The sequence below is a fragment of the Arachis stenosperma genome, chromosome 6 (assembly GCF_014773155.1).
Source record: "Arachis stenosperma cultivar V10309 chromosome 6, arast.V10309.gnm1.PFL2, whole genome shotgun sequence".
NCBI lineage: Eukaryota > Viridiplantae > Streptophyta > Magnoliopsida > Fabales > Fabaceae > Arachis > Arachis stenosperma.
This window is the reverse complement of record NC_080382.1, coordinates 119,454,478-119,470,583: the sequence shown is the minus strand read 5'-3', so window position 1 is coordinate 119,470,583 and position 16,106 is coordinate 119,454,478. Positions and strand designations below refer to the sequence as shown.

Sequence of the window (16,106 nt, the reverse complement as noted above, 5' to 3'; positions counted from 1 at the left end):
AGTGTGTGTTTACTATTTCTTATTCTATTATTGTGGAAAGTTCACCTATTAGTTTTTTCAAACCAAATAGAGGGCTCCGACAAGGAGATCTCTTCTCAGCATATCTCTTTTTAATCTGCGTAGAAGGTCTGTCTTTTCTGCTCCACAAAGGAGAACAAAATAACCTATTTCAAGAACTTCGGCTGAACAATAGATGTCTGCCTATCAACCATATACTATTTATAGAATATAACGCTAAATAAACAAATTGTTAAGGCATTATTCATATTCTTGAGGAGTACAACAGACCAAATAGACAGATAATTAACCTGAATAAATCTGTGGTATTTTTTTAGCAAAAACACTCATCTGCATCTTAAGCAAACATTGGCAAGTTTATTAAAAGTCCCTGATGTTGGAATCCTAGACAAATACCTAGGTCTAACATCTATGGTGCATAAATCAAAGAAGGATACTTTTTTTTATAGTTGTCAAAACTGAACCAGTAATCGAACCGATCAGGTTACTAATTTATTGGTTCATTGATTAAACCGATGAGTTACTGGTTGAACCGACAGAATCGGTCCTACGTAAATAAAAAATATGAAATAGTCTAAAACCTAAAATTAAAATATATATATATATATATATATATATATATATATATATATATTCACTAATATTTTAAAAACAATCAAGTTTCAACAAATTATAATCAACAAGTTATGATCTAGTTATTAATAAATAAGTATATAAAATTCTAGTATTTTTTCGTAATAAAGATTTTTTAATTTTATTTTTACATTAAAGTAAATATTTTTATTTTAATAACTAAATTAATTAGTTTATATTTATTATATTATTATATACTATATGTATTTATTGAAAAATAATATTAATAAATATCATATAATCATAAAAAATAATTATATTGTAATTAATAAAAATATTTGATATTTTTTATTCATACATATTTAATTACATTTATATTAATAATTATGAATAATAAAAAATATAATTAATTTAAATATAGGTGAGTATAAAATTAAAATAATATCTAAAAAATTATTGTATGTTTTTACTATATAATTAATAAATAACATTTAAAATAATAAGGAATAATATAACTTAGTAGCAAGGAGAACATGTAGGCACAAAGAAAACGCAGGTCCGAACAACATCTTCATCAATTTTGAAATTTTCTCTTGAACGGTTCAGTTGAATTGGTTTTCTACCATTTTCACCGGGTTTGGACGGTTTTTACCGATTCTATTTCTTAAGCGGTTCAAAGACTAGACTAGACCGGTTGAGAGTCTAATTCATCGATTTTTCAGTCAAATTGGCCGGTCTGGTCCAGTTCTTACAACTATGCTTTTTCATGTGTGAAAAACAAAGTTGTCAAGAAGCTCAATTAATGGAAAAGATCTCTTTTATCAGTAAGTGCAAGAGAAGTTCTAATAAAAAAAAGCAGGAATTGCAATTTCTATACACTAAGTTGTTTCAAACTCCTTGAGTTATTGATGGAAGACTTACAGAAGGAGAGACGAATGCATTGGATTAGTTGGGACACGATGAGCAAGGACAAACAACCAAGTGGTTTAGGATTCAAAGACCTTAAAGTTTTTAACTTAGTAATGTGAGCTAAACAAGGTTGGCAACTCTTAACCAGACCAACTTCTCTATTTTACAAAATTTTTAAGAACAAATACTTTAGAGTTACCTCTTTTTTTGAAGATAAAGCAAGTCAATGTCCATCCTGGGACTAGTAAAACCTGTTGGACGGAAAGAAAGTTCTTCTAAAAGGCATTAAGTGGAGAATAATAAAACAAAGCTCACTGAACATTTGAAGTGAACCATGATTGGATAAGAAACCACCTTTCAAAAATTGAGTAGATGAAAATTGAGGACAACATTTGATTTGGCTTAAGCAATTAATGAATGAAAAGGGAAATTGGAATCACCAAACAATAAGTGAGAACTTCTTTCCTGAAATAAGTAATCAAATTACTCAGATCAAGTTTGAAAAAGATAAAGAAGAGCTACTATGAATTTACAATGAATCTAATTATTACTCAGTTAAAATAGGATATTTCATCTTATACCTTTTCTTTTACCCCTTAATTGAAGCACACCATAAAAGATATTGGAAGAAGGGGATCTGGAAAGTAATTTGGAATCTTTGTTGCCAACCCAAGATCAAAGTGTTTATTTAGAAGCTTGTCCATAACGGTATCACGTTCAGTAAAAGAGAATATCAACTTGAGATTATCTCATGTGTCTGCAATTTGCCCTCGATGCTCATCAATGTCAGAATCAGCCCTGCATACACTTGTATATTGCCTAGAAGTGGAGAGTGTGTAGAACAGTTCTTCGTTGGCTAGCTCTATTCTAAGAAATGCTCATTTACAGCTATGGCAATGCTAGAGTGAGTTAGTGTCGAATCTGATTCGAGACGGAAATTTCAAAATGAACATGGCACAGACAGCTTATCTACTTTGCGAGATTTGATGAGACCACAATACTCTGATTTTTTAAGGAAAGAAGAAAAGGCCTGGAAAAGTTTTGTTCCAGGCTATGAAATTTGCAGAAGAATTCATCAAGCCCCAAAATCACCGAACTCACCTTTATTCTTCTAGCACCGAAACCACCGAACTCACCTTTATTTTTCTGCAACATAAAGACATTTTTCAGGAAATTTTTTTCTTTATTTTTTTCCTACAGAAAGTACCTAACATTTTTTATTTATCTCTCTCTCTTAAGCTTTTTTAGATTCTTCATTTGGGATAATTTTTTTGCTTTGTTTATGTTCTTTGATTCATTAAAAGATGTAATTATCATTTTTATTCATAATGAAATAAATATCTATTTTTATATAAAAAAAGTTAAAAATGTACAGTTAATCAAGGGTTAAGAATGGAGAGAATTTGAAAATAAAATTAAAGTTAAACAAACAAATTATTTTAAAAATTTTAGATAATTTTTTAGTGTTTGAATAATTTTATGTGAAATTATTTTTTATGAATATAATATTAATTTTATTTTTTATTTAAAAAATTTTCTATATTTAAAACACTCGTGAGTAAAAATAAAACAATTTACTAAAAAAAATAAATTAGGCTTAAATTCACATGAAATTTTAAAATACAATGAAATATGAATTAAATTAAATATACTATATTCTAGATTTTGAATTTGTTAACTAGTTATTGGTTAATTTTAATTGACATTATGTAAGATTAGCTGTCCAATAATATTGGTCCATGTATGTCACCTCATTTTCCTTCGGTCTATATAAAGTTCCTTTTTATTTTTTTCCAAAAACTGAAACCCACCATCGTGATTGTTCACCACCACCTATCACCATGTTCCGCCACACCCACCACAGCAACGACAACGATAACAACCCCCCTTACCCTCCACCGGGACCAAACTCCCTTCACAACCCTCACCAACCACCGCCACCACCACAACCACAGCCACATCCACCCTTCTACGGTGCACCACAACCACCACCATCACACCATGAACCAGTTCCTCAAGTGTACCACGCCTCTCACCAAGCACCACCACCACCACCTAACCCTTACGGTCACCCATCACCAGCACCAGCACCAGCTCCATCTCTTGGCTCTGTTCACCATGTATCTCACACTAACCAGTCTCCTTCACCCAATGTTCGCCACGTGTCACACGAGTCTCACCTTCCTCCCAACCGTGCCGATTTCGCTTCTCCAGTTTCTGGTACTGTTCACCATGTGAGCCACCAGAGTGGTGGCGGTGCTGCTGGTGGCTCCGCCGCGGTTTCCAACAAGAACATAGTGAAGGTGGTCACAAAGGCCGATCCCAATTACTGCCTCACCATTCGCGGCGGCAAGGTCATCCTTGCGTACTCTGATCCCTCTGACGAGTATCAGGTAACGTTAGTTATTTGGTAGTTACCGATTTGCCCCTCAAATTCAGCTGCTGATCTGCAACTTCAAGAAATGATCTTTGACTAAATATTTTTGTTCTTTTGCAGCGTTGGTACAAGGATTTGAAATACAGCACAAGGGTGAAGGATGAAGAGGGTTACCCTGCGTTTTCTCTTGTCAACAAGGTCACCGGTGAGGCCATTAAGCATTCCGTTGGTGCCACTCATCCAGTAAGATCTCACTTTCTCGTATTCAAATTTAATTTCGATCTTCAATCTTGGAATACAAGTAGAATCTTTCATCTAGGGTAAGAAATTGAAATCTTTGTTCCTACTAACAGGAATAAAAAATTGGGCTCTATGTTATTCTCCAAGTTAATCAACATATTATCCATATTTGCTATAAAGTTAATCAACTTCTCAAGTTAAGAAAAAAGAGGGTTGGCTTCTGCTACTGATGATAAACAACACAAATCTCAAGTTAATGGATCAAATAATTGGCTAATAACATTTTGCATTAGGTCCCTTAAGAATTTATGCCTTTAAGGAATAAGCTTATAGCTATGCATCGCAATAGAAAGATTGTGGGTGGTAGTAACATTATAAAAATTGTTCACCTTCGTGTCCTTTGTACCTCACCTTAACTGAAACTCAGAAATCGAATGGAATGAAAAAATGAGTGTGAACTTTAGGGGTGCTCCCAGAAAAGAATGCACTGCTAAGTAGGGTACAAAGATATGAACATCCCTCTTTGTATTTTACTGCTCTTTCTTCACTCTAAATCTAAACGGCCCTGATATGGTGGAGTTAGGATCGCATTATAATATTAGCTAGTTAGAGTTACCGAGAGTATGAGTTAGTTAAGAGTGAGAGTTAATTATTAGTACCAATTAGTAGGGGTGTCCATTATCCAAATCCAAAGCAATCCAAACAAAATTGTTCATCCAATCCATTTTTGACACACCGCATGGATTGAATCGAGTTTCGGACCTACTTCTCAAATCTGATCTAATCCAATCCAATTCATACCGTACCGCAAACACCTCTACCAATTAGTAGGGAGAATAAGGTAGAAAGAAAGTGTCTTCGATTATTTGGTGAGTCTTTAGAGAGTAGAGGAACTATAACTCTTCAAATTAGTATAATCCTTAGGGTTGTTGGCACATTGTCATTGATCCTAATTCCTAAACCCGAGCACAAAATTTATTAGTCCACAAGGTGCACATTAAACAACTTCAGTAACTTGTAAAATGCAACTTACTCTGCAGAAACAGGGGAATGTTTTGCATTTGCAGTCAACATTTTCAGACACCTGGCTAATCATGTCAGGAAATATAAATCATATAAGCAACTGCAATAAGTCATTAGGAAAACATCCTCTTACCACATTTATTTATGCATAACAAATAATCAAAAAGGGGTTAAAGAATACAAAGATTACCTTCCTTTAGTGGGAATATAAAATCTCTTCAGCATGCACGCAACATGAAGATTGTTCTATACTTTCACGTTCAAATGAAGGGACAAATGTGTACTGTTGTGGCTTCTAAGTATCTTAATAATAAGGGCATCGTTTTTTTTTTCTGATTTTACAGCTTCAATTTTGTATATGGAAGCTACTTTGTTTAACATTTTCAAAAAAACTGAATCAAAATTTTTTGAAATGACCAAATCAGCCACTATATATTCGTATAAATACATTTGTTGCTTAACTCATTTTCAGTGTTTATTTTGTATTTTAATATATATTCTATATAGATGATTGATTTGATGATTGATTTTTATGGTACATGTAGCATGATTGTTTGATTATTTTATAACAGTTAGACAAATATGTGCAAAGTGTTTTTTAGCTAAAACTAAAAAAATAAAAAAAAAACTTTTTTTTATTAGAAAAAGTTGAAACAAATGTACCCTAAGTTTCTTGACAATTTATACTTTTGAAGTGGTTTTGTGGCCTGTGTTGTTCTAAAGTACAAACTACCAAACCTGTTGTATTGGGATAGTTGCTGCTTGTTAAGACTAAAACTTAGTTTGGTAAAACTTTTACTTTTTAAAAGTAGTTTATAAAAGCTAATTTTTTAAAAATTGTAGTATTTATGTTTGGTAAATTAAATTAAAAATGACATTTAATAAGCACAAGCAACAACAAGTGTGTTTAGTAAAATATCTTTTAACATTTAAAAATATTATAATAGACATTAGTGTAAGAATTAAATTTAGATATTAATAAATATGAGGTTATATTAGACTTTTTAATTTTGATAAGTACAAGTCAATTTTGAAAAGATCCTCCATAAGTGCTATCAAAAGCACCCCTAACTTTTAAAAGCGTACAAGCACATGAATTTTTTTATTTACCAAACACAAAACGAAGTGCCAGTGCTTCTGAAAAGTACAAACACTTCTTCAAAAAGTTTTACCAAACCAAGTCTTAATATCCTTTGCGTGATTGTGTATTTCCTTTCAACCAACAACAACAAACAACAACAACAACAACAACAAAGCCTTGTCCTACTAAATGAGGTCAGCTACATGAATCAAACGATGTCATTGTGCTCTGTCATGTATCATGTCTACAGAGAGACCGTTTACATGTAGATCACGTTTGACCACCTCATAGATGTTCTTCTTAGGTCTTCCTCTACCTTTCGTCCTTTGTCAATCTTTCATCTCATCCACCCTCTTGACTGGATGTTCTATCGGTCTTCTTCTCACATGTCCAAACCACCTAAGACGCGATTCAACCATCTTTTCCACAATGGGTACTACTCCAACTCTCTCCCTTATATCTTCGTTCCTTATTTTATTCAATCGCGTATGACCACTCAATATCTTCATCTCTGTCACACTCAACTTATGTTCGTGCTCTGCTTTAGCCACCCAACACTCCGTACTATAAAGTATAGCCGGTCTTATAGCGGTGCGATAGAATTTACCTTTAAATTTTAAAGGCACTTTTTTGTCGCATATAAAACCAAATGCACTCCGCCATTTTGACCAACTTTCTTGGATCCTATGATTTACATCATATTCAATATCTCCATTATCCTGTATGATGCACCCAAGATACTTAAAACTTTTAACTTTTCGTAGGATGTTTTCTCCAATTTTCACCTCTATATTAGGGATTTCCCTTTTCAGACTGAACTTACATTTCATATATTCCGTCTTGCTACGGCTTATGCGCAGACCATACACATCTAGAGCTTCTCTTCATAACTCTAACTTCTCATTTATGTCTTTCCTTGACTCTCCCATAACTCTCCCATAGGACGATATCATCGGCAAAAATCATGCACCATGGCACAGGCTCTTGGTGCTCTGTGAGTACTTCCAAGACTAATGTGAAAATGAATGGACTTAAGGATGATTCCTGGTGTAATCCTATACCAATGAAAAATTCTTTTGTCATATCACCTTGAGTTTTCACACTAGTTGTGGTCCCATCATACATGTTTTTAATTGCACGAATATATGTGATCCTTACTCTCCTCTTTTCTAAAACCTTCTATAAGACCTCCCTTGGTACTTTATCATACGCTTTTTCCAAATCAATAAACACCATATGTAGATCCCTTTTATTACTATGATACCTTTCCATCATCATTCTTAATAGGTATATCGCTTCAGTGGTAGATTTACCTGGCATAAATCTAAATTAGTTCTCTGTTACTTGTGTCTCTTTTCTCGACTTCCGTTCTATCACCCTTTTCCATAACTTCATGGTATGACTCATAAGCTTGATCCCTCTATAGTTTCTGCAACTTTTGTATATCCCCCGTATTTTTGTAGATAGGTACCAATGTGCTTTTTCTCCACTCATCATGCATCTTTTTTAACTTTAAAATTTCATTAAAAAGCTTGGTTAACCAGTTGATGCCTTTTCTCCAAGACCCTTCCAAACCTCAATTGGGATATTATCAGGTCCTACTGCACTACCATTTTTCATCTGCTTTAGAGCCTTTTTTACCTCGAAGTCTCGGATCCTTCGATAGTAGTCAAAGTTTTGATCTTCTTCCCTTATGCATAACCGACCAAGGCTCGGAAGAGTCTTGTCCCTTATTAAATAACTCGTAGAAGTAGCTCTTCTACCTTTCATTAATCTTCTCCTCTTGAGTCAACACCTCTCTATCATTATCCTTTATGCACTTAACCTGATCCAAATCTCTCGTTCTTCTTTCACGGCTTTTTATAATTCTATAAATACCTTTTTCTCCTTCTTTCGTGCCCAAATACTGGTAGAGACCCTCATATGCTCTTATTCTTCCTTCACTTACAGCCACTTTTGTCTCTTTCTTAGCCGCTTTATATTTTTCCCAATTATCTGCGTTGCGGCATAAAAATCACTCTTTAAAGCACTTCCTTTTTATCTTTATCTTATCTTATACACTCGTATTCCACCACCAGGACTCCTTGTCTTTTGGTCCTATTCCTTTAGATTCACCAAAGTTTTCTTTTGCTGTTCTTCTAATAACTTCTGTCATCTCCCTCCACATCTCTTTCGCGCTTTCATTCCTATCCCACTTTGCCTCTTCTCCTACCCGTCTTAGGAAGCTTTTTTTATCTTCACCTTTCATCCGCCACCACGTCGTCCTTGGGTTCTTTGTATGATGTCTTTTCCTCAACTTTTATTCAACGCGAAAATCCATGACAAGCACCTTATGTTGTGTTGTCAAACTCTCCCCCGGAATAATTTTACAATTAATGCAAAATTTTCGGTCGACTCTCCTCAACAAGAAGAAGTCAATTTGAGAGCTTGTCATGCCACTCTTATAGGTTATAAGATGTTCGTCTTTCTTTGTAAAACATGTATTTGCGATTAAAAGATCAAAGGTTGAGGAAAAGTCCAAAATAATTTTACATTCGGCATTAATCACCCGAAAACCATGGCCTCCGTGAATACTTTCATATCCAGTCACTTCTCTCCCAACATGGCCATTTAAATCTCCTTCTAAGAAAATTTTATCTCCTAAATGTATGTCTTGAACCAAACTCTCTAGATCCTCCCAAAACCTTATCTTGTGTTGTTCGTCCGAACCCACTTGCAGTGCATAGGCGCTAATCACATGGAAAACACTTCCCTCCACCACAAATTTGATAGAGATGATCCGATCTTCCACCCTCTTGACATCCACTACGTCCTTCTTCCACTACTTATCCACAATTATTCCAACCTCATTCCTATTCTTCACCTTTTCTATATACCAAAGTTTGAAACCAAAAGTATCCAACTCCCTAGCCTTCGCACCAACCCACTTTGTTTCTTGTAGGCACATAATGTTAATCTTCCTCTTTGTCATGGTGTCCTCCACTTCCATAGATTTTCCTGTTAGAGTGCCTATGTTCCATGTCCCAAATCTCAACTTTCTGTCGCTCCGACCTTTACTTTTTACTTTGTGAACTAGCTTATTTGCCCTTATCCGTTCACGAAAACGCGAGAACCATTGCTTATTTAACACTACATCCGGGTACCGATGCAGCGGCTCTTGCTCATTTGACACCGTACTCGAGCCATACAGCGGCGCGTTGCTTCCGGGCAACGACCTACTTTTAGCGCAATAATGTCTTTGATTCATGTTATGGGGTTCGACTATATTTTTATGTTAGTTGTCGAAGACCTAACACAATCCTCCTCCTTTATCCGGACTTGGGACCGGCTATGTACCGCAAGTGTAACATAGGCGGAGTTATTTCCTTTCAACCAAAATAAAGAAAAAGTCATTTCAATTTTCAAGGTTGAATCAAATAGAAGTGTAACACAAGCACCACTATAAGCATTTATTTTGGATTTTAACTTGTCATGACCTAGAAATGCAAAAATTCCCTTGCCCTTAAACTTTTTAGCACCAGAAAAAGGGGTGCATAGTATTTCTTTCTTTCCTTCTAAAATTTGACAATTTGATTAGTGATTTCCAATTTTTTACACTTAGTATATTTTTCTTTTAATTTTGGAAAATTTGATGATCAAGCTCTATAATATCTTATCAGTTACATGTCAGATTGGAGGCTTTTCCCCATAATTTCCTATATACTCAATACTTATAAGTTTTATGTAGGTTCAACTGATACATTACAATCCAGACGTCCTTGATGAGTCTGTTCTGTGGACTGAGAGCAAGGACCTGGGTGATGGCCATAGGGCTATCAGGATGGTTAACAATATTCGTCTTAACGTAGACGCATATCAGGGTGATAAGCGTTCTGGTGGTGTTCATGATGGCACTACTATTGTCCTCTGGGAGTGGAACAATGGTGATAACCAGCATTGGAAGATCATACCCAACTGTAAGTATTCCATGCAACCAATAAATCCCAAGCTATGTTGCATTATACTTGTTCCTTTCTGAGATGACTCATAACTTAAGACCTTATCATAAATGGTAAATACTGTGTGAATTTTGGATGTCTGTTTGTGTTTGTGTTAAATTTTAAGGTCTTTGCATCCTTCTAATTATCTCAGTTATAAGGATTCCGTTCTGTTGTTAGTTGAGTTGTTTATGTTAGCTTTAGAACGATTATAATTTTTTTAGTGATAATAAAGCACCCTAAGATGTTTTCCTAAACATCCTCTTAAAGATTAAATGAAGTAAAAAGTAAACACAATCAATGTATTGAAATATTTAATAAGGAATTAATTCTTCTTTATTTAGTATTTATGTTAGGAGAATAAATCATTTCCCTAAGTTTTTACTGTCTACCCTTATTGATAATCCAGCTTCAAAAATGTTGAACATCTTTTTGGTTACTTGCTTGATTTCTAAGTTTCAACGCACAGAAGAATCAATAATTCACATGTTAAAAACAAAAGCCCTATTCAAAATGGAAGTGTAACTCATCCTCCTTTTGTTGATGCTAAATGCAGGAGTTAATTGATGAACTTTCTTGGCTTTGGAGATGCGTTATTAATGTACTATTTCTCTATCCATACATTTATGTCAATTTAGGTGACAATTACCATATACTATGATGATACATGTAGTTGGTGTATGTATCTCTGTATTCATATAATATATGATCTAGTGTGATGCAGTATGGACCCTTTATCTTATATGTATCACCATTAAACTATTATTATGGATTAATATGTGGTTCAAACTTCTAATGTTCCTATATCATAAATTAACTTCATAATTCATATTAGGTTGCATTGATGTTCAAATACAACATATGAAGACCAAGGAAAGATCAATATTTTAAACTACACCCTTGCTCCATTATCGTGTCTTTCTGACATTACCATGATAGAATAAACAAAATCATTGTTAACCCTCCCAATGAATTTCGAAAAATGCTCTCTCTGGATAACATCTATGACACCTACTGCTCAACCAGATATTTCAAACTAGTGCATAAAACCAATAACCCACTTCCTCCAAGCTTCCAACTCCCAAAATGATCCTTCAAACCTTTGAACCCATTCACACCACCCTTGTAACATAAAAAAATACAAGCAAACAAACCGTTGTTCAATTGCTTCAATCTTCTTCCATACAGCACACATATCATCTCTACTATCAATTATCTCGAATAGGCCTATCATCTAGTTTCACTTCTCCAGCCATTTTTCTTTCCTTTTCTTTAATTTCTCTCTCCTCTCTTTTCCCTTCAATGTACCACATATCAAATTTCTCCTCGTGCATAGTTGTGGACTGAATTTTCTCTCAAGAAATAATTGTAATTCATTTTCGAAAAATAGCGAATTGCTTACCAAACTGGAGCACGTACACTCTAAATTAATATTTACAATTGGGTAAACCACAAAAAATCACCGGAATTATCTTGATATTGACAAAAATCTTCCAAATTTTGTTATCGATACAAATATTTTTAAATAATTTAAAAATGTATAAAAAATGCGTAGCCATGATCAAAGACCTCCGTTAACAGAAAAGTCGGTCACATAGGAAGCCCCATTTGCCACATTACTAATGTATAACGTCTCAGTTAACATATGTGCATTTGTGTTACGTTTTTTAAATAATTTGAGAATATTTTTTTTAATGTGCATTTGTGTTGCGTTTTTTAAATAATTTGAGAATACTTTTGTTAATAACAAAATTTAGAAGTATTTTTATAAGTTGGGTACATTTTTTTTATTTACCCAATACAATTTGATATTAAAAAGTACTGAATTACACATAAAAAAAATCTTGCATTTGTCTTTGAGCAGTCAATGTGTACCATACTCTTGAGTCATGAAAGCCATTAAAGACCTTAGTTTCGGCCAGCGTTACATCATGGAAACAGGCACTTCCAGTTCTGGAGTATATTGAAAGGAGTGTCATTTATATATATATTTACAATGGAGGGTGGAGGGTCATTTAATATTTATAATATTTTAATTCGGGAGAGAGAAACTTGAATACTGGGCTACATTCGGATTTGGTGAGCCCATATTGTTGGTCTGGTTGAGCCCGTTTAAAAGTACCAAATTTTTTTTTTTACTTTTAGACATTAAAGTACCATTTCTTAAATGATTGGAATTGTGGCAAAGGTCGAGTCTAGGTTTATGTTGTGTAATATTAGCCCAAATCTGTTCACCTAAAAAAAACCATTAGCCCAAATTTGTTCGCCTAAAAAAAACAGTTTAATTTCTAATAAACTAATAAGTAATAAACTATAATTATCAAATTGTAAATCTTTTATTTTAGGATTTAACTATCATTAGTCTTTAGGACAGACACATATTAAGGTTACTACTAATAGAAATTTTTAAATTTTTTATTTTATTAAATACATTAAAAGCTAAACTTTACATCTTGTCATATAAATTTTTTGTTAATTAATAACTTAATTTGTGTTGCTAGAATATATATTAACTAAATTCTTAATTATTAGACAAATAATTCTCACATCAAATTTTTATATTAGAAACAAATGAGTTTAACAAAATCAATTCCTTTTTTGGTTAACAAAGAGCTTTGAGATCCAAAATAAAACCAAACTAACTAAAAATCTAACGGAATGCAACTCCCGTATGATCACTGTGAAATTTATGCCTTATCCCAAGAGGAAAATTGTTCCACTACTTCAAAACCTCATCTTGCCTCATACTCCAATTGACAAGCCAATCCGTACAACCGTTAGCCTCCCTATGAACATGGGTTATCTTCACCTGCCAATTTTTCTTCAAAAGTTGGTATATTCTATGGTATAAAACTGAACATGCTTCTTCTCTGTTCTGCCATCTCCTAACATTGTCAACCACTTCTTTTGAGTTACTTTCAAGCCAAACTCTCCTGCACCCCAAAGTCCAAGCCATTTCCAGTCCTAAATAGATTCTCCAAAGCTCCGTCATGAAGATAGAGCAACTTCCAAGCTTTCTAGTGAATCCCATGATCCATTGTTCCTCACTATTCCCTAACAGTCCACTACATCCTACTATATTTTGGTTTGGTTGGGCTGTCCCATCAGTATTGATTTTAGTCCAGCCGATTGGGAGAGGTTGCCAAGCCAGCGCGACCTCTCTTGGTGAAGAAAGCCAAATCTACCCTCTTCTCTTTACACAAGTATTTTGAACAGCCAAAGCATGCTCTTGCACCATTCTATGCACCGTTCTAGGCCTCCTGAATGGAGTTTAATGAATCTCCATGTTTTGCCAACCCCACAGCTTCCATCAAGTAACTGGAAATAGAAACTTTCACTGAATGTCCTGGTGAAATCCTCAATCTATGGTTAAACATGCCTCCAACCAATTTCTAAACTCCAAATTGAAGAAATCTGTGAGTTTCTCTGGGTGTACAAGCTTCTTCCAAATATCTCTAGCCGCCTCACAGTCCCTAAGCACATAAATAGTGCTCTCAGTTTGGTTTCTGTATCTATGACAGAGGTGCGAGGCTCCAAATCAATTGCTCCTTTTCTCGTTAGTTAGCAGTTTGTCATGAGCCGTTTACCACAACGACAACTTAATTCTTAGCGAACCTTTCCAACCCCAAATTCTCCTCCAAATATTATTATGGTTTACAACATTTGGCGATAGAGCCATGTAAGTGCTCTTGTCAGGAAATTGTCCATCTTTGGAATACCTCCACGCAAGAGTATCCGGGGGATCTTCTAGTCTAGGGGACGGGTTGGCCAAAATCTTTATTACTATTTCGTTCGGGAGAACCTTCCACCACCCATCTGAGGAAACCATACCTTTTACCATGATTTCTTCTCGCGAGACAGTGACGTTGGGGGGCTTATAGGCCAAAAGGTTGCCATCGATATTCAACCAATAGTCTTTTCAAAACATTGTGCTTTCTCCATTGCCGACTCTGTGCATAGTACCTCCTTCAATAAAGTTTCAGACCTATGACATCGCTTTCCACAAACAAGAGCTACCCAAACCAACAACCCAACTCCTCGCATGGATGTCAACTCTGTATCTGTTACACAAGACTTTAACCCATAGCGACTCTGAGTTATTAACCATCTCCCAACATAATTTGGCAATGAAAGTTGTGTTCATTCTTTCCAGGTTCTTCAAAGCAAGTCCACCAGCTTCTTTCGGTCTACACATGGTCTCCCAACTAACCATATGTATATTCCTTTCGTTTTCTTTAGAACCCCAGATGAATTGTCTCTGAGTTTTTTTTTATATTCTTGTAGATATATTTGGAAATCCGACTCTGTGTCATTGCAAAATTAGCCAAGGGGTCAATGGCTGATTGGGATAGTACGGTTCTACCAGCCATTGCTAAACTCTTTTGCTTCCACCCCTTTAATTTGCTCTTAACCTTGTCCAGGATGTGTTTGTACTTCCTTATGCTTCCTCTTTTCTCCAATATGTAAGATCCAAATACCTCCCAACCTCTTTAGTTTTCTAGAATCCTGCCATATCAGTTATTGCTTTCTGACAATCACCATGAACTCCTTTCAAAAAGTAAATTTGAGTTTTTTTCTGCATTGACAATTGACCAGAAGCTTGGGCAAACGCTTTAAAGGCATTGCTTTATAGTTCATACTTGGTCTTGGTTGGCCTCCGTAAACAACATTAAGTCATCAGCAAACATTAGATGGGAGATGAAGGGTCCATTACCTCTGAATGTAGAAGATTTCCAAGATCCGTCCCATCTATCATATGAGATACTCTATCAAGACAAATAACAAAAATATATGGAGAAAGAGGGTCATCTAGCCGAATACCACAGGTGGGAGAGAATTTGTCTATTAGTTCCTCGTTTCAGAGCACTTGGAAGGTGGGAGATTTTATGCAATGTATGATTACATCAACAAGGGAGGCCGGTAACGAGAAGTCTCTGAGACACTGCTCAATAAATTCCCAACTCAGCCTATCGTATGCTTTCTCAAGGTCTATTTTAACTGCCATAAACCCCTTCCTCGACTAGCTTCTCCTCATAGAATGTACTATCTCTTGGACCACAATGATATTATCCTGGATTTTTCTTTCTAGGATAAAACTAGATTGATTGGGAGAGATTCTGTCTTGGATGGTAGGTTTGATTCTGTTGGCTATTATCTTGGTAATAACTTTGTAAGTAACATTACACAATGCTATCGGTCTGAACCGAGACACAAATTTTGGGTTGTCAATCTTTGGAACAAGGGTCAGCAAGGTATTATTTGCCCTATTGATGCTCTGGGGGTTACGCCATATCGATCTGACAAACTCTTCCAATGACTTCCCAACCACACTCCAATTCTCTTTATAGAATCCTGCTGGTAGCCCATCGTCGCCAGGGGCCTTCAGGGATCCTATAGATGCAATAGCCTGCTCAACTTCTTCCCCGCGCATAAGTTGACCAAGACTTTTTTTAAATTTCTGACTTAAGCGAGGGTAGAAAACATAGGTTTGAATGATATGGCTTCTGTCCTCTTTCACTTTTTTAAACAAATTATTGAAATAGTTGCATACATGTTCCTTTAAGTCTTCCACATTTTCTATCCAATCTCCCTCTCAGTTTCTCAACTTCAAAATGCGATTGATGGCTTTAGTATGATAATACCTTGTATTTTTGTCAACCTATATCAATCAGTTCTCTCTTGACTTCTGAAGCCAGAATATCTGTTCTTTGTCTAGAATGGTTTTCAGCTCTTTATTTAGTTTTGCTTCAAGATCCTCCAAGAAATCACTTGTACCATACCTCGGGAATTATTGAAGACCACGAAATTTATTGAAAATGGTCTTTTTTGTTTGAACTGATTTTCAAATACCTACTTCTTCCAATTTTTTATTTTATCCACAAAATAGCCAATAGCTAAATTTAAGGGG

General features: G+C 35.0%; 1 protein-coding gene across 1 annotated transcript; it reads left to right on the top strand.

The window, feature by feature from the left end:
* Nucleotides 1-3,290: 3,290 nt before the first annotated feature.
* Nucleotides 3,291-10,940, top strand: LOC130935648 (ricin B-like lectin EULS3). The gene is made up of 4 exons (XM_057865490.1): nucleotides 3,291-3,893; nucleotides 3,998-4,120; nucleotides 9,949-10,177; nucleotides 10,755-10,940. Coding segments are annotated over exons 1-4 (906 nt in total). The 5' UTR covers nucleotides 3,291-3,341; the 3' UTR covers nucleotides 10,757-10,940.
* Nucleotides 10,941-16,106: the final 5,166 nt, after the last annotated feature.

Bases quoted from the DNA above. Each gene is read 5' to 3' on its own strand.
- LOC130935648 (XM_057865490.1), top strand. From the start codon at position 3,342: ATGTTCCGCCACACCCACCACAGCAACGACAACGATAACAACCCCCCT. The intron at 3,894-3,997 runs GTAACGTTAGTT...GTTCTTTTGCAG, and splicing joins ATCCCTCTGACGAGTATCAG to CGTTGGTACAAGGATTTGAA. The intron at 4,121-9,948 runs GTAAGATCTCAC...AGTTTTATGTAG, and splicing joins CCGTTGGTGCCACTCATCCA to GTTCAACTGATACATTACAA.